Source organism: Calliphora vicina, chromosome 4 (assembly GCF_958450345.1).
Source record: "Calliphora vicina chromosome 4, idCalVici1.1, whole genome shotgun sequence".
Lineage (NCBI taxonomy): Eukaryota > Metazoa > Arthropoda > Insecta > Diptera > Calliphoridae > Calliphora > Calliphora vicina.
The window spans coordinates 105,968,915-105,996,272 of NC_088783.1; the positions used below are offsets into that span (position 1 = coordinate 105,968,915).

The 27,358-nt window shown below is 28.5% G+C and overlaps 3 protein-coding genes across 3 annotated transcripts in view; 1 reads left to right on the forward strand and 2 right to left on the reverse strand.

The window, feature by feature from the left end:
- Window positions 1-1,482: 1,482 nt before the first annotated feature.
- On the reverse strand, window positions 1,483-2,210 carry Neb-cGP. The gene is made up of 3 exons (XM_065507528.1): window positions 2,092-2,210; window positions 1,934-2,021; window positions 1,483-1,853 (listed from the first exon to the last, which is right to left on the reverse strand). The coding sequence occupies exons 2-3, from the start codon at window positions 2,006-2,008 to the stop codon at window positions 1,782-1,784; spliced, it is 147 nt and encodes a 48-aa protein (XP_065363600.1). The 5' UTR covers window positions 2,009-2,021; window positions 2,092-2,210; the 3' UTR covers window positions 1,483-1,781.
- Window positions 2,211-5,101: 2,891 nt separating this feature from the next.
- Window positions 5,102-7,039, forward strand: LOC135958645 (uncharacterized). Its single transcript, XM_065509538.1, has one exon. It carries the CDS (start codon window positions 5,102-5,104, stop codon window positions 7,037-7,039), a length of 1,938 nt encoding a protein of 645 aa, XP_065365610.1.
- Window positions 7,040-10,273: 3,234 nt separating this feature from the next.
- Window positions 10,274-27,358, reverse strand: part of Vsx1 (Visual system homeobox 1) — a 48,926-nt gene continuing 31,841 nt past the window's right edge. The window contains exon 3 of the mRNA XM_065509708.1: window positions 10,274-11,155. Coding sequence (XP_065365780.1) covers window positions 10,304-11,155 — 852 coding nt within the window. The 3' untranslated portion in view covers window positions 10,274-10,303. The remainder of the gene's footprint in view (window positions 11,156-27,358) is intronic.

The following is a 27,358-nucleotide window of genomic DNA, read 5'->3' on the forward strand; positions in this document are numbered from 1 at the left end:
AAATTTGAAGCTTTTAGTTTCATGTGAAGCCGCTTGGCTTCTATGTCCCGACGCCAAGTAAGACGCCTATCTAAATGAATGCCAAGGTATGTAAAGGGTTATACTTGAACGTACAAAAAGCTATGTATATGTGATTGTTTAACATTTATTTATTCCACAATCTAAAAACCTTACTTACCATTTTATCATCTACCCAGTAAAAACAATTTTGAAGTAGTTCAAAATGAATGTAATTTTCACGACTTCTTAAGTATTAGTACATTCATTACAATTCATTCTAAACGCCTTTCCAAATTGAAATAAATTTGTGAATAATGAAGTTAATAAATTGCTGTTAAATTTCAATTAGGCGCCTCATTGGAACATTTGGATTCTCTGCATATCACAATCTTTCTTTAATCGGAAAATGATTATTTCCAAATATGTTACTCTTAAACCAAAAAAGGATTTTGTTGAAAAAAGTACGAGGACAGAACTTTTAAATGTTTCTTTGATTGTTTTAGCAACAAAAGTTAGTTTATACGAATCTGGCAATAGAGATGCCTCTCCAACTAGAGCAACTAAAAGTAAAAAATAAACCCACCAAATATTCCTGAAGAGCTCCTGTAAATTTGTACATCGTGGTATGTAACCAGTTAACTGTCTATCCTTTAAAACCGAATCAATACCTATAATCTTTATCATATTCACCACTAAAGTCGGCATTCACATAAAATATTTTTTGACACTTTCATTTGGTTTCTTCACACGACACATTTACCTTATGGGTCCATTATGTATGGCAACCGAACTTCAGTTGCCTAAATGGTATTACAGATGGAAACTGGCAGTTATTACTTTTGTTGCCAAGTTTGCAAACAGAAATGTGTGGTTGCCCTCTGCAAACGCAACTGAAGTACACATTGATAAGCATATTTTAACAATTTCCTAAAATCGTCCCATGACAAATCTTCTTTAATATATGAAAACTATGGTGGAGCTGCTTCCTCCAATTGCAATGCGGCATAGAACATTCACTCTTATCGTGGTTGGCGTTAACGTCTTACGCCTACAACTATTTCGTACTAGATTAAAGATAAAATGCAAACTGTTTCTTTAATCTAGTACAAAACTGTCGTAGGAGTATGACCACGATAAGGGTGATTGTTATTCTATTATCCCAATTGAAAATATGACACACGAAGTTGGTATAAACGGAACAAATTCCACAGTCGTTGATTCAGAAGTATTACTATTTCCTTTCAAAATGCATCCCAAATGACAAATAAGTTAGTGAACAAATGTGATAAAAATAAAATGCAACCAATCAAAAAAAATTTAAAACTTCAAAATTGAAAGTAATAAATTCTTCACAACCTTATTCGGTTTCCAAACGATTCGTTTTTTTAAAATCGATTTCCATTACAAACCTGATTACCTCAAGAATGTAAAACACTCGTAAAATGCAATATTATTTCATTAAAACACTAATAAATAGAAATATTTTTGTTTTTTAAACTACTTTATTTTCTTCCATCACTCCCAACAAGTAGTTCGACTTACAATACACAGAAAAATTAGTAGATCACACAACTATTTCATATAAAAAACTATTGTAAACTTAATAAATTAAAACGAGGAAACTTTCAAAGCATGCAAATGTTAAAAAAGCTGAAAACAAATCAGCCTCTTGGCCGGCTGGTGGCCATAAAGGCAAGAAGACAATTAATTTTTTCCATTTGCAAGTGTGATCGTTAACGACGTTCTCTTCTGTTTACAGTGCTTGGAAATAACAAACAAATTTACTTCTTCTTGGGTTTCATCATGTTGTAGGCGATGATCAAGCCAATAACGGCATAAGTAGCCTTGCCGACCTATAAAAAAATTAAAAAAAATGCATTTGAATAAAATCCCAGTCAAATGATTGAATAACACACTGTGGCAAACTACTTACATTAGCACGTCCAGCTGTGGTGGAACCATTGAAGATTTTGGACAAACCAGTTAATTTTTCAGCTTCACCGGCCATTGTTGTTAATTTCCTTAAAAATTTAAAATAAATAATTATATTAATTCGTTCAAAAAATCGAAATTACTTCAAGAAATTCTTACTTTCGCTGATAGTGCGTGAAATAAAATTTTCTGCTCTATTTGCAGTAGAACAAATGTCAAAATTTCGAGGTTAGGTTATGTTATGTAAAAAAATTCGCACAACCAAATGTCAAATTTTCGAATTTTCGTAGTTGTTTCAAGTGTTGCCAGTTGTAAAAATGGTTAATAAATAAATTTAGCAATGTTATTGAGGATGGTGAAATGTTAAAGTACACTGCATTATCAGGTAGGTAAATGTGGTGAGTTGTAAATATAAGTGTAACATACTTTACTGTTACCAGATTGTTCAATATAAATTTCCGTTAGAGTATTAATATACATACGTTTATTTAAGTGCCTTAAGCTGCCAGACATGATAATTGTTCATCAGTTAGACTCATTTTAAAAATAAATGGTGCTCTGTGGGTAACATAATGCTTTGCATGGATAACTAAATTATTATCTATTACAGGACTTATAGTCCTGATTACGGTTGGTCTACTATTGGCATCAACAAAGTCACATTTTGCCATGTTACTCTAATAATTTTAGCAAATACGCCAGATTCTGAATGATTCCTCTCTAAATGTTATTGCGATTTTGCAATTCTGATTTAACCTAGATTTTTACATGGTTTTAATCGATTTTTTATGAAATGAAGGTTTAATAAATACTTATGTTTTGACAGACGTGAAACATCTATGATACTTGAATTTGTCTGTGACAATACATTTTTGAAAAGAACAAACAATTTCCTACATGAGCTTCCGAAAAGTTTTCAATATGCAAATCAGTGATTTCTCGAATAATAAGTCGATTTCGTTCAACTGGATCTGTAGTGACAGAACATTCTGGAGGTAGACCATGGAAAGCTTCACAATGTGCAGATAAAATTATGAATTTGTCACTTCAACTGAATTGGCTCTAGAACTGTAAGAACACCAGCTGTATATGTAGGTTTATTTGCTCTGAAACAATCAAAGAATCCGTTTATTTCCCCAAAAGATCGCTAAGCCCGTTAGCTTTTGCAAGGCTCATATTGGTTGGAGTACTGCCAGGGGAGAAATATATTGTTATCGGATGAATCCAAATTTAATATAAAAGGCTCTGACATGAGAAATTTCACTCCAAAAAGCCCAAAAAATTAAAAAAAAATGTTCGCCGTTAACCTCAATATTGTAAAGGTACAGTTAAACATGGTGGAGACGCCATGAAGAAGTGAGGCTATTATTTATACGCTGGGGTTTGACAAATTCACCAAATAACTGAGGAAATGTACCGATTTATTTATAACAAGTAAGAGAGCTATATTCGGCTGTGCCGAATCTTATATACCCTTCACCAAATTATACTTCAAAATAAAATTTTTAAATATTTTTAGTTAAACAAAATTTATTTTTTTTCAAGTTTTTTTTTCATTTTTTGGAAAATTTTAAAAAATTCGGGTAAAAAAATATTTGTTCCGAATTTGACCCATTGTAGGTCCAACTTACTATGGTCTTATATACGTCGTTGCAAAGGTCTTTGAAATATCTATCGTTAGTAATTCAGATATAGGTCAAAAATTGAGGTTGTCCTGGTTTTTTTCCTCATATCTCAGCCATTTGTGAACCGATTTTGCTGATTTTAAATAGGAAATTTCTTGAAAGCATGTCTGACAGAATTATTGAAGATTTGGATCCCGAAGATATCTGGGGTCTTCAGAAAATTGATTTCAACAGACAGACGGACAGACAGACGGACATGGCTTAATCTATATATAGGGCGGAAAATTATATTGTGGAAATTACAAACGGAATGACAAACTAATATATATACCCTTCTCACGAAGGTGAAGGGTATAATTAATGAATTTAGCTAAGAGGTATTTATTCATGAATAAATTGATTTAGGAATATTTAACAGCGATTTAGGAATAATATTAAAAAATGGACTTATAAAAAAATTATAAAGTTATATCATCTGTTAGTTATTTGAAAGGACTTCTAAGTTTTCCCACATCAATATATTGTTACGTTTTTACCTTTTCAAAACGGTGGTTAATTTCCTTTAAATAATTCGAATACTTTTGATTGCAAATAAAAGCAGTGTAGTAGTTTAAAATTGTAACAACACTTGATTTATTCAAATTTACACAACAACATAAAAATACATAATTCACAATAGTTAAATTACACTTTATAATGTACAATAATGCCGTTGATGTTAACTCTAACAGCGCCCACCGACAGCAAGCGCTGCCACTATTTATACACAGCGCCATTTTCCTTCCAGTAGATTCATGGACGTTATAATTCTGTAATGATTCAAAGCTGTTATTCAATGTTGTATGTTCCACAGTTAACTGTTGTTAATCGGCCTGTTAAGAACATTGTCCACAATTAGAAGAGTCCAGTCTCTTGAGAAACATGAAGCAACTTGAAACAAGCAGTTAGTAACCATTATATTTGAATACAATTTCGTAACAATATATTGGACTAAACATTGAAAAGTTTTGAATTAAAAATAATTTCTGGAAAATCTTATATACGCATTGTTAGAGTTAGATTGTTAAAAACGTTTTTACTGAATGTTTTGGAATAAACACGATGATACTTTTGAATTTAAAACAAAGTTTTTAAATCTTAATCCTGATGTATATAATGGTGTACGGGTTCCTACCAAGAGAGAAATGCTCAAGATTGCGATGGCAGTTTTCGACCCATTTGGTTTAATTGCAGACTTCCTCCTCCATTCGAAGGTATTGGTGCAGACTTGCTGGAAAGCAAATATTGGTTGGGATGATCCAATCCCGGAAACTTTACACAAAAAATTCAAAGCTTAGTGGGATGAATTTAAAGAAGTTAGGAACTTCAAAATACCACGATGTTTATCTCCTATATTGCACAAATCATTAAATATTCAACTTCACGTTTTTGTCGATGCCAGCCAAGATGACTTTGCAGCTGTATGTTATTTGAGAATTGTCCATGAATCTGTAATTAATGTTTCTTTCATAATTGGAAAAATTCGATGCGCCCCCAAAAAGTTGATGAGTATTGCTCGGCTGGAATTGCAAGCTGCCGTGTTAGGAGTACGTTTAAGCAAAGTCGTAACAGAAGGTCATGAATTCAAAATTTCGTCAGTACACTATTGGTCGGATTCTCAAACTGTTATTAGTTGGATCTATTCTACAGAGCGCCGCTTTAAAGCATTTGTAAGCCACAGAGTTGCTGAAATTCTAGAGAATTCTTTACCCACACAATGGAAATGGATCCCAACAAACCTTAATGCTGCAGATGCTGGTACACGACCGACGTATCCTCCAAAATTTATTCAAAATAGTTTGTGGATAACAGGACCTGCATTTTTATATGAAGAAGAATCTTGTTGGCCTAATAATGAAGTCGAATGTCCAGATTTGTTACAAGATGAAGTAAAGCCGTGTTTATTTGCTACAAATAATAATAATACAGTTATTCAGTTCTCTCGATTTTCATCATATACTAAATTAAAGAGATGTGTAGCTTGGGTTCTTCGTTTCTTAAAAAGTATTCACTCGACTGATGATTTAAGAGTAGATGAAATAACATCCGCAGATATTATTATATGCCGTTTGGTACAAAGCGAGTGTTATCAAAACGAGTTAAAGTATCTCCAAAAGTTGCAGGCTGTGCCTAAATCTAGTACAATACATTCCTTGGTTCCTTACTTGGACGGAAATTCATTACTCAGAGTTAATGGACATTTAGTTGAAGCACTATTTTTACCTCTGAATGCAAGAAGGCCAATTATTTTACCTCAAAAGCATTATGTTTCGGAACTTATAATGATGCACTATCATATAAAAAACCATCATCAGAATATGTCGGTAACTATTAACGAGCTACGTCAAAGATATTGGATACCTCATATAAAATCTGTATTTAAAAAAGTTGTTAAGAAATGTTACGTATGTAAATATGATAATGCCAAACCCACGCAACCATTAATGGGAACGTTGCCACCAGATCGTGTTACTCCATTCATACGACCATTCACTTACACTGGAGTTGATTTATTTGGTCCATTTAATGTTGCTATTGGCCGACGTAAAGAAAAACGAGGAGGACATATTGAATTAGCAGAAAATCTTTCCGCAGATGCATTTATTTTGTGCTTTAGGAACTTTGTAAATCGACGTGGTACGCCTGTTAGAATTCGCAGCGATAATGGCACGAATTTTATTGCATCTCAGAAGCTTTTAAAAAAAGAAGTAAGACTCCTAAATATTGATGAAATTACGAAAGAAGCAACCAAACATAATATTGAATGGATTTTCAATTGTCCAGCTAATCCAAGTTCTGGTGGTTGTTGGGAAAGGCTTATAAGGATAGTTAAACGCTTATTACTGAAAACGTTGAGGGATTCCACGCCACGTCTTGAGACACTACGAAGTGTTCTTATTGAAGCCGAAAATATTATAAATTCCCGTCCATTGACAGAAATTCCAGTTTCATCTGAAGATGCTGAGTCCATTACGCCTAACCACTTCCTAATAGGTTGTCTTAACACAATGCAAACTCCAATTACTAATGAAGAAAACATATGTCTACGAAAACAATGGAGGATTGCTCAAAACTTGAAGGACCGATTGTGGAAAAGATGGGTTACTGAATTCCTTCCTCAACTAATGCAAAGACCAAAGTGGAAAAATGCTGTTAGTCCCATACAGATAGATGATATTGTTTTAATCCTTGATTCAAGTCAACCAAGACACCAGTGGCTCAAGGGCCGTGTATTAAAAACTTATCCTTCCAAAGATGGTCAAGTACGCTTTGCCGACATCAAAACCAAAAATGGAGTTACTCGTCGACCAGCCTCAAAATTAGCTGTTTTGAATTTGTCAAGTGGTGAACCAGTTCACGAAGGGGGGAATGTTAGAGTTAGATTGTTAAAAACGTTTTTACTGAATAAAGACACCAACACGTATGTATATATAAAAGTGTAACGTTACTGACTGACTGACTGATTCATCATCGCACAGCCCAAACGACTGAAGCTAGAATCATGAAATCTTAACTGTGGGTTCCTCCCTTCCCAAAACGAAGAAGGGATTTTAAGAAGGGATTTTTGGAAATTCGAACGTTTAGGGGGTAAAAAGGGTAAAAAGGGTAAAAACGGGTAAATTCGGTAATCTTATATCTTCAAAAAAATACTCCAATTAAAAAATAAGACAGGTATTTCGTACTTTTTCTAAATTCGAACCTTTTAGAGGAGAAAATGGGTAAAAACTGTATTTTGGTACTTTTTTGGCACCCTATTATGTATCAAAAAATGTTATCAAAAAATAAAAAATATAAGTTTGGTACTTTTTGGAAATTGGAACCCTTAAGGGATAAAAATTGTGTTTATTTTTGGTACTTTTTCATAAAATATGTTTTTCTATAATTTGACATAGACATACAAATATTTTATTATGAGCTCCCACCACGATACAGAAATTTATTTGAATCAAATTTTATCACCGCAATGGGGATAAAAAAGGTAGCAAAAATGAGATAAAATCGGGAAAATACATTTTATTTGAAATTATTAAGACAATTTTGATAATTTGTTTAACATTGGTTCCTGGATTCATACAAAAATTAACTAACAGGGTGTTATTTGGAACTCGAGTGCCAAGGTGTATATTGGGCCAAATCCGGGTAAACAGTTTGGTACTTTTTTTTAAACATATTTTTTCTGGGGCATATTAATACAGATTTTAATCTTTTGACAAACATGTCTGTAGCATAAACAATTTTGGCAAAATGGAATATTTTTTAAATTGCAAACTTGAGGGGTGTTCAAGGAGGAAAAGGGAAATTGGTATTTTTCTCCTAATGGTACTTTTTTAATATTTTAAATTATTGCACTTATCGACATTAAAGTTAAATATTATGGCCCATAATCATAGTCAGAAATAAAGTATATTTTAATAGAAATAAAGTCGTCTTTACTTAAGAGTGGACTTTAGGTCTACCATAGACAAGTTAAAGTATATTTTTGACGTTAAAGTCGACTGTAAATATAAAACAAGCTGAAGCTGTTATTAACTCATTTAACAACAGCATCAGCTGTTCTTCGCCATGTAAAAAAGTTCGGCAAAAAATAAAAAAAATTAAGTTACAAGAATTTGGGAGAGATTTTGCAATTATTGAACAGTTATCAATAAAATTAGTACCAAAATATTCTAAATATGATACTAATCTTATCTTTTCCATTTTTCCACCACAAAAAACTTTTTTTCTTTAGTTTTTCCGGTTACTTTTATTGTTTACCTTTTTTGGATTTTGTTTTAATTTTCTATGTCAGCTGTTCAGCATTTTCTACATGTGAGGTGACACCCAGTTAAAGTCGGTTCAATTTAAAACATACATTAATTTTGACTATAGTTGGGAAATAATATAAAGTGGAATTTTAATTTAAAGTTGTTTTTAAAAAGAACCGACTTTAGTGTTTGACTATGATTATGGGCCATAGTGAAGTTAGTGTTAGGAATAGGGGATAATATTTAGGTACCAAAATGTAAGAACTGAACTATAGGTACTTTTTTTATTCTTCTAATGGTACTTTTTGAATTTTCTATAACAATGGACTTAGAAACATGAAATTAAGCATATATGGTCCTAAGTGTGTGAGAATTCTAGGGATAGACTTTTTGGTACTTTTTCTTTATTCGAATGGTACTTTTTGTAATTTCTTCACCAATGAACCTAGAATCATGAAATAAAGCTTATATGGACCCGAGTGAGAGAGAATCCACAAGTGCCTGCTTTTTGATACTTTTTATATATGTATTGTAGTGGTACTTTTTGAATTTTCTGTAATAATGGACATAGAAATATGAAATTAGACGTATATGGTCCCAAGTGAGTGAAAATTAAAAGGCTTACTTCATGGTAAAATTTGATTTATTCTCATGGGTACTTTTTTGAAACCGATTTTTCGGTTTTGTAATAATTTATTAAATATTAAGTGTTATAGAAACAAAATTAGTTGATAATATAGGAAACGCTATACAAATTTAAATATTTGTTTATTGCAATGGTACTTTTTGAATATTTTATAATAATAAACCTAAAAATTTAAAATGAATCACATATGATTCTGAGTGAATTTGAATTCACAAAATGTAACTTTAGTGGTAACTTTCTTTTGCATTTTCTATAATAATGAATCCAGAAATATGAAATTAGACATTTACAATTAAATTCACAAACTGAGACTTAATAGTACAATTTCATTCTTCTAATTGGGGTGGCGAAGCGCACCGGGTCAGCTAGTCTTTAAATAAAACGCTTTCATTTTGATTTTTCCATACAAGTGTATATACTATATTTTTTGATCATTTATAAGGTTTGTTTTATTTTTTTGTTTTGTTGCTTATTTTTTTCCTAAATTTTATAGAGTTTTTTTATATTACACAATAATATATTTTATTTATAGATTTAATATTAGAATTATATATAAGATTTGTTTTAAATTTACGAATATAACCACTTAAATGCTAAACGAGATTACTAATTAAAGCTAAAAAGTAAATTTTATTTTATTATTTTTTATATTTTTATTTATATTTAAACTTATGTATTAAAATACTTAATAATTTTAATTATAAACATTTAAAAAGTTTTGGGGGTTGTGAGATTATTTTTTTTTGTTTATAGATAATATCATTTACATTACTTTAAATTAAATTAAATGCACTGGTTAAAAATTGTGGGTTTTTTTGTTAATATTTATTTAATTAAGAAATAATAATTATATTTAAAAAATAAACTAAAATCACAATTAGCTGCTTAGTATTAAATAAAATAATTTTTATGAAATATATTTACAAAGTTTTTAAAATTATTATTAAAAGTTTTTATTTTTTTATTTACAAAATTTGTTTAAAAAGAAATTCGTTGTTATTTTATGGTGTAAAAAAAACTGAGATTTTTTTAAAACAATTTTTGATTTTTCTTTAACTTGTGCTGGGGTGAATTGTGTTGGTTTTTTTAAAATTTATCAAAGAAATGACAGTTACTTTTCACCTAAAAGCTGTCAAAGCCTTGATATTTACCTTTCATCTAAAACTGTCAAAACCTTATGACTTTTACATGACATATTAGACAATGTCTTTAAATTTGCCATATTTAGCTTTTTCTTTAAATATTTTTTTTTTAGCAAAAAAAAACTAAATTTCGTTTCCTTTTTAAATTTACAATAAAACATCTATAAATAAATTTCATCTATTCTCCACATCTTCTCTTTTAATCATTTTAATATCCTTAATGGGATCCTCATCGGTATCATCACATATATCGATTTCCTCTTTATCACAATCATCGTCATCGTTGTCATCCTCAGCCATCAGATCATCATCATTGTCATCCGTAAAGCGCGTTAACTGGGTTTGGGATTGCTGTTGCTGCTGCTGCTGTTGAGGATGCAGATGCTGTTGATGTGTATTTAAATTTAAATCTCTTTGATGTTGCTCCCTTTGATACTCCTCCTGTCTTCTTCTATGCAACTCTGCGGCCTCAGCCATCATCAATTGGTGTTGATGCTGTTGCTGCTGCTGTTGTTGTTGCTGCTGCTGCTGGTGTTGCTGATGCAATTGCTGGAGATGATGTAAATGCTGCTGCTGATTGTAGGGATGATGTTGCATGCCCGTATGATGAGAATTTGTCATGAGATCATGATTTCCGGGCACCACACTAGCATGCGACTGACCTTTATGTTTGCCCTGATGATGACTGCTGTTGTCGAATAGCAGTCGTGAAATGGAAAATGAAGAGATCGGGGAATTGTGTGTGCTGCCTGCAGAATATGAGGTATTCGTATCATCCGAGGTGGGTGTTTCACGATCACTGTCATCCGATTTCAGCACATCGGCAGCTTCGAGAGATTTTTTATGCATTCCCAATAGCCAGGGAGCTACCGATTCGTCTTCTTTGGCAGATTTAATAATAGTTTCAGGCAGAGGTAAAGAATGTCTAACCATGGCTCCGTACAGACCGTACTCAGCCATTTTAGTGCTGTGACCCCAGCATTTTTCAGTTTTACGCCATTTAGCACGACGATTTTGAAACCAGACCTACAAGTAAAAAAAGAAAAGGATAGAGGGATTAATTAATGTTGTTTTAGTTAAAAAAGACTTTAAATTTTTTAATCATTTGCCTAAATAAACTAAAATTTTTTTTTTGAAATTTGTATGATTTGAAATGTTCTGATTTCTGTTTTAAATTCCTATTTAATTGAAGATTTTTAAAAATATAAATTTTTTAGAAAATTTTTTTTTTTCAAATTTTTATTTTAATTTTTTTTTTTTTAAATTTTAAAATTTTTTTTTAATTTTTAGGTAAACAAAATAATTTTTTTTCCAAAGTTGTTTTTATCATTTTTTGGAACAAATTTTTCGATTGTTATTTTAAATATTTTTTTTTCTGGATTTTAAAAAAAAACATTTATTTTTAAAATTTTTTTTTTGGTGAAATAAGTAAAATTCTTGTTAAAAACATATTTTTTACGTTTAACGTCGTTGCAAAGGTATTTTTTTTTAATTTTTAGGTAAACAAAATTAATTTTTTTTTCCAAAATTGTTTTTTTTTTCAAAAAATGTTTCGAATTGTTATTTTAAAATTTTTTAAATTTTGGTTTTTTTGTTTTAAAAAATTTCAAAATTTTTTTTAAAATTTTTTTTTGGTGAAATAAATAAAATTCGGGTTAAAAAATATTTTTTTACTTTTTACGTCGTTGCAAAGGTTTTTGAAATATCTATCATTAGATATCCATATTGTCTATATTAATGACTTAGTAATCCAGATATAGGTAAAAAAAATAGGTCAAACATCGAGGTTATCCAGGTTTTTTCCTTATATCTCAGCCATTTGTGGATCGATTTTGCTGATTTTAAATAGGAAACTTCTCGAAAGCATGTCTGACAGAATTATTGAAGATTTGGATCCCGAAGATATCTGGGGTCTTCAGAAAATTTATTTCAACAGACGGACTTAATCGACTCCGCTATCTATAAGGATCCAGATTATATATACTTTATAGGATCGGAAATTATATTGTGGAAATTACAAACGGAATGACAAACTTATATATACCCTTCTCACGAAGGTGAAGGGTATAATTAGAGACAAAAAGGCGATAAAAATTGTTTAAATTTTTCATCTAAAGTGACTTTGTTTAGATTATATTGTTATAATCTTTTATTTAAATTATAGAATTTCTGTTTTTAAATTAGATATATTAAAATTAGTATTAAAAAATATAGTTCCAGTTAGAAAAGGAAAACAAAAACAAAAGATAACAGGGTTTGTTTACTTCGTTGACAACTTCACATACGCTTTAAATACAACTCTGCTGTAGTATTTTGATATTTCCATTTCTAAATTAGAAACGAAAAGAAAGCTATAAGAAATATGGTTTTAGATAGAAAAAGAAGAATTATTCAAATATTTTTCATTAAAAGAAGAAAGGAGGTTTCAGTTTATTCAAATTTAATTGGGAATGTTTAAAAATATTAATTTTTTGCATTATTTTATAAAAATTAATTTTAACATTCTGTTTTTAAATAAAAAACAGAAAAAGGTATTGGAAAAATATTGTTTCCATATAAAGAGACGAATGGAGGTTTCATTTATATTCAAATTTAATTGAGAATGTTTAAAAATATTAAATTTTTGCATTATTTTACAGAAATTAAATTACAGAAAGTTTAATAATTTTAAATAAGAAACAGAAAAAAGTATTGGAAAAATATTGTTTTAATAAGAAAAATATAACAAATTCTTTAAATATCTATATATATAAAAATGAAATGGTCCATGTATGTAATGGCATCACGTGAGAACGGCTGGAGCGATTTGGCTGATTTTTTTTCGGGTAAAATTCGGAATTTTTTTTTTTGAGTCCAGTCAACTGTAATAAAAAAGCTCCCTAAAGTATGCAGTACAAATATAAATATTTTATTTGCAAATAAATAAGAACTGGCAGGTGTATGTGGGTTGGAGAAAATTGAAGAACTAACATTAGGAAATGCTACCGGGCGAAGCCGGGGCGGTCAACTAGTTTCTTAATTAGTAGAAAGCTTTGCATACTTTCTACTAATTTTGTTAGAAACTGGTTGACAACTTCACACACCTTTTAAATACAACTCTTAAGCAAGTGCTAAAGTAACAAACCAATAATATTTTAATTAAGAATATTTAATAGTATAAAAGTTTAGCATTATTTTATTGAAATTACTTTAAACTTTCGGTTTTTAATAGGACCTGCTGTTTCCTAGTATTGAACAAATATTGCTTTGAGTAGAAAAAGTTCACAAATTCTTAAAAAGTTTCATCTAAAGAAACTATAAATTTTGTTTACATTACATTTTTGCATTATTTTACTAATATTACTTCAAACTCTCGGTTTAGAAACAAAAGGAAGTATTGAGAAACCATAAAAAATATACAAATCTCTCTAATAGAGAAACTAGAGATGTTTTATTTACTTTCTAGAGAATTTATTAGAAACTTGTTGACAACTTGGCGAACACTTTTTAATACAACTCTTAAATTAGTACTAACAAACAATTTCCTTTGTTTATATTAAATTTTTGCCTACATTGTACAGAAAGTATTGAAAAAATATCGTTTTAAGTAGAAAAAGCTTACAAATTCTTCAAATATTTCTTATAAAGAAACTATAAATTTAGTTTACATTACATTTTTGCATTATTTTACTAATATTACTTTAAACTCTCGGTTTTTAAATTAGAAACAAAAAGAAGTATTGAGAAACCATAAAAATATACAAATTTCTCTAATAGAGAAACTAGAGATGTTTTATTTACTTTCTAGAGAATTTATTAGAAACTTGTTGACAACTTGGCGCCTACTTTTTCATACAACTCTTAAATTAGTACTAACAAACAATTTCCTTTGTTTATATTAAATTTTTACCTACATTTTACAGAAATTACTTAAATTTGTTACAAAATCTTGTTTAACTAACTCCCACAAAACCTTGTTTTGCTATTTATATCTAATTATATTGAAAAAAAGGAAATAATTTCTAATTATTTGTTATTTTCTGTGGCTACCGTTTGATCTATTAGACAAGCCACGTTTTGACACGTTTTCCAACAACGGGTGGCAAACAGTAACTGTTACAAAGTTGTGGAAACCACCACCAAATTTGGTTACCTAACTCTTAAAACAAACCACAAAATCCATTTTTTTATTTGACAAGGCAATTGAACATTTTATATGAAATATACATGGTCATTATCATAAAGGTTTTTTAAAAAAAAACTGTAATTTGATCTACAATTAAATAAAAATTCTTTATCTTATTTAATACCACTGAATATATTGTATGTATTGTATATAAATATGTTTGAGTTAAAAATATTTGGCAGTTTTTTTTTGCGTTATTGTTTTGGCACAAAAAGGTCATTTGAAAAATACATATACTTTTCATAATAATAATAATAATATTGTATATATGTTTGTGTAAATATATCCTGCATGTGGCGGTTTATATCCTGTGTTTTTTTTTTTTTAAATTTTGTTTTTGGTCATTTTGGTTTTTATTTTTGTATTGCGGCTTAAAATTTTAATTAAATTATAAAACGCTCATGTTTCAGTTATATAGTATGTGTATACAAAAAAAAAACAACAAAACCTGCAAATAAATGTAAAAATATTTTGGGTATTATGTGTATTTATTATGAAATTTTTAGTGCAAATATTTATGAATAAGTTTTCATTATTTATTTTTGTATATCAGTCTGTTTTAGTTTTTGTGATTTATTTGTGTTTTGTTAGAGGGGGAAAAATTCAATAACGGAAATATTGAAATATTTATAAACTTGTTTTTGAGGGATTTAGGCATACCCACTTGGGAGTGTAGGTAAAGTAAGGCTTGATAGTTTAGCATAAGAAAAACTGTTATACTAAAGCTTCCGATAAAGACAACAGGTTTTCTTTACAATTGAATCTCTTAAATCCGGAACGCGACAAGTCTTCAACTGGAAATTCAATAACGCAAATATTGAAAGGTATTTTTGAGGGATAGGATATCATAAAAACAAGGAAACTGTTATACTAAAGCTTCTGACACAGACAACAGGTTTTCTTCACAATTGAATCTTGGCTCCGGATCTACACGAGTCTTCAACTGGAAATTCAATTACAATTTATAAACTTGTGTTGTTTTTAGCTGTACTAAAGTATTTTTGAGGGATTTGAGCATGACAAAGTGGGAGTTTAGGTTAGGTAAGGCTTGCTTAAGTTGAGATCATAAAAACAAGGAAACTGTTGCACTAAAGCTTCTGACACAGACAACAGGTTTTCTTTACAATTGAATTTTGTCTCCGCGGAAATATTGAAATATTTATAAACATGTATTGTATTTAGCTGCATTTTTGAGGGGTTTGAGCATGACAAAGTGGGGGTTTAGGTTATGTAAGTCTTGCTAGTTTAACGCAGGGTTAAGTTCAGATTATAATTGTGAGACAAATGAATCTTGGCTCTGGACCGATTCAGCAAAGCAGTATAAACTGGACGTTTTTCCCTGGAAGTAGTGTTTACAGCTGAGAAAATAACAAAGTAAGATTGTTGGTTAAGTAGGGGTCTTACTAGTTTAACGCAGGATTAAGTTAAGGTTATAATCACAAAGAAAACTTTAAGACAGATGATTTTGACTTGGTTCAGCCGGGATTGTTGGTTAAGTAAGAGTTGCGTAGGATTAAATTGCAGTTATAATCACAAGGAAAACTGTTATACTGAGAAAGATTGTTGGTTAAGTAGGGCTTGTTGGTTTAAAGCAGGATTAAGTTGAGGTTATAATCACAAAGTAAACTTTTAGACAGATGCTGTTGACTTGGCTCAGAAGAGGAAATAACAAAGTGGGATTGTTGGTTAAACAAGAGTTGTTAGTTTAACGCAGGATTAAGTTAAGGTTATAATCACAAGGAAAACTGTTATACAGAAGCTTTTGACTAATCTGCGAAAGTTTTATACCTTGACTATGGGAGTGAGATTTTTGGTTAAGTAAGTTCTGCTAGTTTAACGCAGGATTAAGTTGACAGATGCTTTTGACTTGGTTCAGCCGAGAAAATAACAAAGTGGGATTGTTGGTTAAATAAGAGTTGCTAGTTTAGCGTTGGATTAATTTGCGGTTATAATCACAAGGAAAACTGTTATACTCAGTGAGATTGTTGGTTAAGTAGGGCTAGTTTAACGCAGGATTAAGTTGAGGTTATAATCCCAAGGAAAACTGTTATAATGAGTGAGAATGTTGTTTATAACCCAGGATTAATTTAAGGTTATAATCACAAAGAAAACTTTAAGACAGATGATTTTGACTTGGTTCAGCCGGGATTGTTGGTTAAGTAAGAGTTGCGTAGGATTAAATTGCAGTTATAATTACAAGGAAAACTGTTATACTGAGAGAGATTGTTGGTTAAGTAGGGCTTGTTGGTTTAAAGCAGGATTAAGTTGAGGTTATAATCACAAAGTAAACTTTTAGACAGATGCTGTTGACTTGGCTCAGAAGAGGAAATAACAAAGTGGGATTGTTGGTTAAACAAGAGTTGCTAGTTTAACGCAGGATTAAGTTAAGGTTATAATCACAAGGAAAACTGTTATACGGAAGCTTTTGACTAATCTGTGAAAGCTTTATATCTTGACTATGGTAGTGAGATTTTTGGTTAAGTAAGTTCTGCTAGTTTAACGCAGGATTAAGTTGAGGGTTTAATCGCAAAGAAAACTTTAAGACAGATGCTTTTGACTTGGCTCAGCCGAGAAAATAACAAAGTGGGATTGTTTGTTAAATAAGAGTTGCTAGTTTAGCGTTGGATTAATTTGCGGTTATAATCACAAGGAAAACTGTTATACTCAGTGAGATTGTTGGTTAAGTAGGGCTAGTTTAACGCAGGATTAAGTTGAGGTTATAATCCCAAGGAAAACTGTTATAATGAGTGAGAATGTTGTTTAAGTAAGGCTTGCTAGTTTAACCCATGATTAAGTTGAGGTTATAATCACAATGAAAACTTTTAGATTTTTGACTTGGCTCAAGTTGCTAGTTTAACGCAGGATTAAATTGAGGTTATAATCACAAGGAAAACTGTTATACTCAGTGAGATTGTTGGTTAAGTAGGGCTAGTTTAACGCAGGAATAAATTAAGGTTATAATGAAAACGAAAACTTTTAGATAAATGCTTTTGACTTGGCTCAGCATAAAAAATAACAAAGTGGGATTGTTGATTAACTAAGAGTTGCTAGTTTAGCGGTTATAATCACAAGGAAACTGTTATACTGCCTTCGAAGGCTTTTGATCTTGGCTCCGGGACAACAAGAGTCTAACTCTGTTAATTATTGTCAACCCAACAACTTTAATATCAACTTTAATGTTTTTTTCCCCCGGAAAAGAACATTTGATTTTAAAAATCTTGTAAATATTTCTAGAAATCTTGTTTCAATCCTTATAAAACTCTTGTCTTAACAATTCCCACATTAATCTATCAAATTTATATATTGTACAAACACGCCCACTTTTAAAAACTATCTAAGGATATTATTTCGAGAATTCCCAAAACTAATTACATTAAATATAATTTCAACATGACATTAAACGGTCAATTTTCAATTTGTTGCAATTCTATTTAGACAACTACTACTTACAACAATAGCCCAACAATCCCCAGGGACAACTTAATCTGTTAGAATAAAAACTTTAACAACAAACATTTCCCACAATTTCAAGTGTAAACGCGTGTTTACAAAATAGACAAAACAAATACTCTAGAGATTTTCTCAAATAAACACAACAACAAAAAACACAGACTATTAACAACTAGATATGGCAATAATTGTTGTTTGAGTGTGAAGATGAGAAAGTTTGTCAGACAGGATGTTTGAGGGTGATAATATTTGCATTTATGGTTTTTTTTAGTTAACAAAAACTACACCGAAAAAAAGGAAACTAAATTATTTCCACTAGAGTTAACAACACTTAACACCCTCTGTTTACATAAACAAAAATATAACAGTTTAAAATGTTGCTTGTAAGCTTTACACTCTAATGCAGTTTTTAGGCAAACCCTTGGTTTGTTTTTGAAAATTTTAAATTTTATGATAAATGTGTTTTTAAAATGCTGAACAAATTTTCTAACAAGTGTTTTAAAATGTAAATATTTCAGTTTTTCTATTTAATAAAATCTTTACACTTGACTTCATAATTTTATTATAACCTTTAAGCTATTACACATTTTTATTTAACATTTCTTTTTTTTTTTATTGTTCACACTTTGTTTTAAATGTTAATTACATAATTATGCAATTTTGTACGTTTATTTTTTTGTTGATATTATTGTTTGAAAAAAAGAAACTGCATAGAAAAATTAACAGCTCATTATACAAATTAATGCAAATACCAGAGTAAATAATTAATGGTAGCATGGCGCAAAAAATAAAATAAAAAAAGGATTTAAAATATAAGAAGAAAAAAGTAAAGTAAAGCAAAGCAACAATTATAATTACAATTATGTTATTATCCTGTTATGTTTTTAAGCAAAAATTACATTATGCAAATGACAGACTGAAAATGTTTCAAAAATAAAAAAGGAAATCTTGAAAATTTTACAGTTTTAAAAAACATATTATATAAAAGGGTTTTACAAATATTTAAAAAATATTTCCCTAAAATTAAAATTGCTTATTTCATCTTTAAAAGAAATCTTTCAAAAGACATATAAAAAGGGTACTTTTTCAACTTTTTTTTATTTCCAAATATTGCTTTTAAATTTCCAATTGCTCATTTTATGTTTAAAATTCTTTTGAAATTATTAAGGAAATCTTAACAAAACTTAAATCTTGAGGGTATTTTTCAATTTGTTATAAAAAAAATCTTTTGAAAACTTCCTGATCAAAGGAAATATTAAGATTTAAATGCATTTTAAAACAAAAATTGCATTTCCTAGTGCTTTCTAATATGTTTGTGAACAGTTGTTTAAGTATTATTGAAATACTTGAAATTTATGATTTTTAATAAATAAAAACACCCTAAATATATGAAAAACAACCTGCTAAATACAATACAACTCAATATACTAAACAAAACTGAAAAAAATTGCTTTAATAAGACTGAAATAAAAGCCAATTAACCATTGTAGGGCATTAACACAAATAAAAAATCTATACTTTTTGCAAGTATTAATTTATTTATAAAAAAAATAAAATAAAATGATAATTGATTTAATTAAAAGCTTTTAATAGAATGTAAAAAGCTTAACGAAACTTTTATTTGTGTTTACTTTTTAAAAGATTAACTGTTTCACTCGCTACTTGGTTTTGTTAGTTTCACATTGAATCTTACTAAAGTCATGATACTTAAAGTAACGTGACTTTTATTAATACTTAAATTCATTAAAATTATTAAAAAACTAGTAATTTATTATTAAATTTGAATTTATTTAAGTGTGTTAAAAACAAATCTTTGTTTAATTTGTTTATTTAGTTTTCAAGAGCGCATTTGTTAAACTTGTTACTAGGGTTTGTTAATTTCACACTGAACCTTAAAAAAGAAATGATTTGTTTAATTAATTCCTATAAATTATATAAAACTACAATAAAATTATGATATTAATTAACAATTAATTACATTTTTAAACCAGCCAAAAGAAAACTTTCGTTCGTTTCACTTGCTAATAAAAAATTGCTAGTTTCACATTGAACTTTATAAAATAAATGTGATTTTAAACAAATTGATTTTAATTATTCAAATATAACTTAAAATTTATAAAATTTTAATAGAAAATTACAAAAATTATTTTATTTTCCATTACACTTAAGTGTTGCCAATTATTAAATATTTTTATTGGCAACACTTATATTTATTTAAACTTTGTAAATAATTTAATTAGAAAAACTAGATTTTTAGGCAATTTATGGTTGGAGTTTTAACAAATAGATTTTAATTATTCAAATATAACTTAAAATCTATAAAATTTTAATAAAAATTAGAACAAAATTATTTAATTTTCTATATTCTTAAGTGTTACCAATTCTTAAATATTTAATTGGCAACACTTATATTTATTTAAACTTTTTAAATAATTTAATTAGAAAAACTAGATTTTTAGACAATTTATGGTTGGACTTTTAACAAATAGATTTCAATTATTCAAATATAACTTAAAATTCATAAAATTTGAATAAAAAATTAAAAAATATTATTTAATTTTCTATTAAACTTAAGTGTTGCCAATTATTAAATATTTTATTGGCAACACTTATATTTATTTAAATTTTGTAAATAATTTAATTAGAAAAACTAGATAGATTTAGAATAGATTTCAATTATTCAAATATAACTTAAAATTTATAATATTTTAATAAAAAACTAAAAAAAAATCAAAAAAAAAATAATTTAATTTTCTATTAAACTTAAGTGTTGCCAATTATTAAATATTTTATTATTTAAACTTTTTAAATATTTTATTGTTAAAACTTGATTTTTAGAAATTATTTTATAAAAATATTTTAATTTTTTAAGTAAAGCAAAAAGTATTGGCCATTTTTTATGGTTTCTATTAAAATTATGGATTTAGTCTTGTTTTTTACTGAATATTGTTTCTTTAGATCAGCGAAATGCAAACTCACACCACTACAGTTTTTAGATATTGTAGTTGTATGAGTTGAGAATTATTCTCTGGCAAAAACAAAAACAACTAGCTGAAATAATGAAATAAACAAACATAAAAGCGTAACACAACCTGCTTCTATCAATGCTCATGCGAGACTGACTGTTTTTATACAATGTGTGTGCTTGCGTACATGTGAAAATAAAAACAAGAGAGCTCATTTGAGAGCTCATTGCATTTCGCTGCTTTAGATACAAATAATTCCTAATTTGTAATAAATCTTATTGATCTTACAACTTTTACCTCTAAAAATTTAAAAAAAAGTGTTGCCAATTTTTATCAGAAATATTAAATATTTTCTGATGTTTTTTAAGATAAATTGTTAAATTTACATAATTTTTAATTATTCAGCCCAATTATGAATAAAAAATTACCCGGGAGTTTTTTCCCAATGAATTTGAATAGGAAAAATGGGAAAAGGGAAAAAACTCCCGAGGAATTTTTATACATAGTTGGGCGATTGATTTTTATTATAAAATTAAAAATAGGTTTTGCCATATTTTTACTTTTTTTTAAAGAAAATAGTATGAAAATTCATCTAAACAAAATTCAGGTTTGTAGTATTTCAGTAAATATTGAAAAACTAATAACAAATTTAAACATTTCTATAATAAAAATTATTTTAAATATTCATTTTGAATTAAATATGAACCAATTGAGGAGCCGCAGAACAAAAGGTACTTTTTTGAAAATTTAAAAATTTTGGGAAATTGATTTTTTCTAGAAGATTTCAACCCTAATATTATAAAAATACCAAAAAATTAATTTGTAAAAAAATTCGAAATAGTACCATTCGTTCTGCGGCTCCTCAATTATAAATGCCGTTTCCACCTAACATAAAATCTAAGACTTAAATTTTAGCAAACGTTAAAAATGCAATCTCAGAGAAATCAATCTCAAGGGGAGACTGCAAATCATAAGCCAGTTGTGGCTTATAATAAATATTATAAGGCAGTTGTTATTTTGGTGTACTTATTAATTTAAGATGTAATTTCCATAAAAAAACGTTTAAAAAAATGGAAAACATGAACATCTTTACTGTGAAATGTTATAATATTGTGTTCCCTTTGTTTAAGATTAATATAAATAAAAACAAATTAGTTCCATTGTCCTGCCGGCGTCATAACTGATATTAAGTTAAACGCAGTTGGCTACATTGTGTTATTATCAATAATAAACAAAAGTATTGCCAACTATAAAAAATTAAACAAGAATGGAATACTTTGATACATTTCCATAAATTTTTAACAAAACTATTGTTTTATTGATTTTCAAATAGTTTTTGTTAAATGATATTATTTTTTTAAAAAATAGTAAATATTTTATTAAGTTTCAAGAAAATTTTGTTAAAAACAAATGCCATTTGGCAACAGTTTTTTTTAATTTTAAAATAAAAATTCATTAAAACATCAAGTTCACTTACAAGGTCAATGTAGCTTTATCTGAACAAATGGCACTAAATTTAAATAGGTCGATTTTTGTCTAAACATTGAAAAATATCTCATTATTTATAATATTTTATCAAAAAGTTTAAAAATAATCTTAAAAAACATTATATTTACTTGATAATTAGATCATTGTGTAAGAATTTGCAAGATTTTACACTTACGTAATCAATTTTCAACCAATGTAGCTTAATATCAGCAGATGGCATAGATTTTAAATAGAGTTTAGTTTAAAATCGCCAAAAATGTTTTATAACCCCCTGTCTATACCTGATAAATTTTTATCATGATAAACGTCAAAATGGTTGTCAAGATAAAAAATTATCAGGTATAGTCCCCATTTATTAGTATTATTGCTTTGTTATGACAAAATTATTAGTGCTTTTGCTCAGACAACTTTGTCTTGACAACAAACGTCAGTAATTGTTATGATAAATATTTGTCAAGTATAGGCAGGGGGTAAATACTGGTTGAAGAAAAAGTATCTTTAAAATTTGACATTTTTTTAAAAAAAATTAGCTCAAATGGATACATTTTTTTGACATTTTCAATATTTTTCGTTAAATAATTAAAATAAAACTTGGTGATTTTAAATATTATAACAAAAATTCCACGGGAGTTTTTTCCCTTTTACCATTTTTCCTATTCAAATTCAAAGAAAAAACTCCCGGCGAATTTTATATTCATAATTGGGCTGATAGATAAATTTACATACATTGGAAACTCTGCTGTCATAGACCTAACTCAGTTGTCAAAAACCTAAGTGGTGAAAATATATTAGTAAAAAAAACTACATGAAAACAAAAACAACACTCGTACATTTGATTATATTGAGTAACTTTTTTGTTTTAGTTTTTTTCTATGTGTATTTCTCTATGACAATTTGTTTGTATTCAGAGGGCTAATTCTGGCTTATTGTAGCTTAACTTCACCTTGACCTAAAGTTTAAAAAGATCGAATCAGAATTTATTTAAAGTTTTTTCAATCACGTCCATTGACCAATTGAAGCTGCAAGCTTTTATTTTACAATTGTTTAACATTTATAATAAATTTAGGTTAAAGGCTGTGGACTCAGTGGGACTTGGCATTGACCCTAATACAACATTTTTCAATTTGAATGGTTGTCAAATAGCAATGTTAATGATTTTGAATTTCAAGAAACTATTGTTCGTTATGGTTCTGTTTATATTCTTATTAAATATCGAAATTCTATTTTATTTGTTCGTCTATTTCTGACATATACTTTACTTAATTGCTAAATAAGTAAAATTTGATGAAAATGTATTCTTGGAGCCATGATGTAGTTCATTAAATGAAAATAACCTTCAAAACTTCTGTACTACACAGAGAAAACAGATTCGTGATAGCAACCGAATTTGTTGCCAATCGAACGATTCTACCTTAGTGACCGAATTTTACAGTTGTGGCTATAGAATTTTAAAAGGGGTAACAAAAGTTTGGTTGCTATAATCGAAATTCTTCTTTGTCAACTGTCTTTCTGTTGATAGAATCGAAAAATTCTATGTGTACAACCGAATCATTCGATTGGCAACTAATTCGGTTGCCATCACGAATCTGAATTCTCTGTGTAGTTCCTTATAACCAAGTTTCAATGTACATATTTACAAGATTTCAAATATTATTTATTAATATTCAGCTATATTTTTGTAATAGTTTTTCTAAAGTATTAATTTCTTTATAATTTTAATAAAATTCAAAAATTGCAAATTAAAAACCTTTAATTTCTTAACAAGTTATAGAATTTTAAACTAATTAATTAAAATGATTGTTAGTTTTATTCATATTTAATTTGTTATAACACAATTACTTTGTTTTGGCTTTGTTTAGTTGTCAACCTATTAATAAAACATCACAATGACAACTTCACCTACAAAAGTAACCAAATTAAAACAATTCATTAATTTCTTGCACTAAACTTAAAGAAATAACAAAATTTGTGTAAATAATATTAAATTTAAAGTGTTAAATAGAATATTTATAATAAATTCATTAATTTGTTGGATAAGTTTAATGAAAATAACAAAAATTTTCTCTTAACTTGAACTTGCACAGGCGCTTTTTTGCCTTTCCCTTTGTTTTTACTTTTGTATGAAGGTTTGTGTTGTTGCTTGATATTTGTGTGTGTGTATGTTTATTTTCTGGTTTGTTTTGTTTGCTAAAAGACAGCCATGTTTGTTTTTTTGACTTTCAATAACCATACAACAACAACAAAACAAGAAGCTCTTTTTCTATACTCATTTATCCTTGAAATTTTTACGCAAAAAAAAAAATAAAAAGGGAAGAAAAACTTGTTAAAAATCAACACTCAAACCTTTTATTTACAAATTAATGGCTGAATATACATTTTTTTGCTCAGGCATCTACTATATTTTTACGGGTGTAATTGTTTGAGTATGACAGGGTACTACTGCCATGAATGAGTGAATGTTCAGGGGGGGAACTAAAAAGTACTTCGACATTTTATACCAACTCAAAAATTTATTTGCTTTTATTAACTTTACATGTGTATGTAAGTAAAATTGTATTTTTGAAGGGGTTTTTTTGTTGTTGTAGCTGTCGTCGACGTTGCTGTATGCTGCCATACATTTTATCCTTTTATGTCATTTTTCAATATAGAATTTTAATTGAAGTGTTTGATTTATGTACGAAATGTCTGTCTGTCTGTCGGTACGTATGCAGATGTAGTATTTATGTACAAGTTTGTTGTTATTGTCGTTGTTATTGCTCTATATTGGCAATTGTTGGTAGTTAATTGAATTTTAATTTTTTTTGTTTGTTTCATCTCTGCCAGGGCAAAAAACCCTAGGGTTCATTTACACATACACATGTTTATTAATGCAGTTTTTTTTGTTTTTTTATTATTATTCTGTAGTATAGACGAAGGCGTTGCTAATTTTTAAAGTACTTGTATTGAACTTGTTATGCAACCGCCATAACTGCAGTTGTCAAATGTGTCATTGATTTAATTGGGGTATGATGTTAGTAATGTCATAATGGCTGTTGCAATTGTCGGCTATAAGAGGGCTTGTAAGAGTTGCAAGAGTTATTCAACGTTTTCTTTTTTTTTTTTTTGGTATTATATAATTTGATTATGGAATTTCAAGTAAAAAAACGTGTGGGATTTAATTAAAAAAACTCTTTATTAAAGATTAAAGGTATTATTTTCAAGCGTGTTGTTGTTAATGTTATATTTCTGAAATTTGTAATACATTAACACGTGTTTACGAAACTAACCCTTTGAGAAACAAAACTCTTTTAACATAATTTGTATAATATTTAAAATAATTATAATTTCGAACCTAGTACTAATGCCTCACTGCAACATAATAAAACTTTAGCTTCTAAAAAGTAATATTTGGCAACACTGCTCCAGCTCTAACGGTTCTTAATAGAAAAATATGACAGTGATGTCAAAAATCTCAATTAATTGCGGCTATCTACTGCAGTGATGCTAATGTTTTCTACATCGTTATTATTTTTAGAACTATGATCTTCATATTTTCATAATTTTTATGAAAATACTTTCATACACAAATAGTTTTTATGAAATTATTAGCTATGCTCCAGATAACAGAAAAATATGAAGAATAATGTTGTTTTCAGAACCATGACCTGCATTTATGAATAACTTTTATGAAAAAAATTAAATGAAACTACTAGTCCAAAGAAATTTTATGTATTAATGTCTTTAAATATGAACTTTGACCTTCAATTTAAATCAATTCCTTAAGTATTAAATTTATTTAAACAAAATCAGTTTAAGAATTTTTGTTACTAACGTATTTTTGCTAAATTTTACCTTTAGCAATGTCCTTTTTATGCTTAAATTAGCAAATTCACCCTTATTTTAAGACATTTGGAAATAAAAAGTAAACAGTTTTACAAACGAAACAAAGTTTCATAAATCTACCCAGCATCAAATCACAAAACTTATGTAGAATTGAAAAAACATCCAAAAGAAATATATTGAATTAAATGAATTTCATTGAACTGGAAATTTAAGCTAATTTCACATTTGTCTTAAGTATGGAAATTTATACCCAAAAGTCTTCATAAAGCTGCAATTTCATCCTGATTATAAAATAGTTTAAAGTAAAAATTTGAAATAAAAAGAAAAAAAAACTAGAACTGATCTAGAACAGAACTGAACTAGAACTGAACTAGAACTGAACTAGAACTGAACTAGAACTGAACTAGAACTGAACTAGAACTGAACTAGAACTGAACTAGAACTGAACTAGAACTGAACTAGAACTGAACTAGAACTGAACTAGAACTGAACTAGAACTGAACTAGAACTGAACTAGAACTGAACTAGAACTGAACTAGAACTGAACTAGAACTGAACTAGAACTGAACTAGAACTGAACTAGAACTAGAACTGAACTAGAACTGAACTAGAACTGAACTAGAACTGAACTAGAACTGAACTAGAACTGAACTAGAACTAGAACTGAACTAGAACTGAACTAGAACTGAACTAGAACTGAACTAGAACTGAACTAGAACTGAACTAGAACTGAACTAGAACTGAACTAGAACTGAACTAGAACTAGAACTGAACTAGAACTGAACTAGAACTGAACTAGAACTGAACTAGAACTGAACTAGAACTGAACTAGAACTAGAACTGAACTAGAACTGTACTAGAACTGAACTAGAACTGAACTAGAACAGAACTAGAACTGAACTAGAACTGAACTAGAACAGAACTAGAACTGAACTAGAACAGAACTAGAACTGAACTGGGACAGAACTAGATTTTTTTTTTTTTTTTTTCGGAAGTAGAACTGGAATTGTTGAGAATTTGAACTTGGTTTTTGTATAGTTGAAAATAACTTGAAATTTTGCTTCAACATAATTATCTGTTAATCATTCTACCTTTCTGTTTATAAAGCTTCTGCTTTGCTTTGTATTAAATTTTAAAATTTTAATTTTCCAAATCTATACTTTTTATATGCCTGCTATTTTATAGCCACTGCAATCTCTAAAAACCTATAACTCTCTATTTATTACCATAAAGTGTGCCAGTGCAGTGTAATAGAATATCAAATGAAAGTAATTTCCTAAACAAAAAACAAACGAGCACAAAAATATATTGTCTTCCTATCAATTGCTACAACTATAA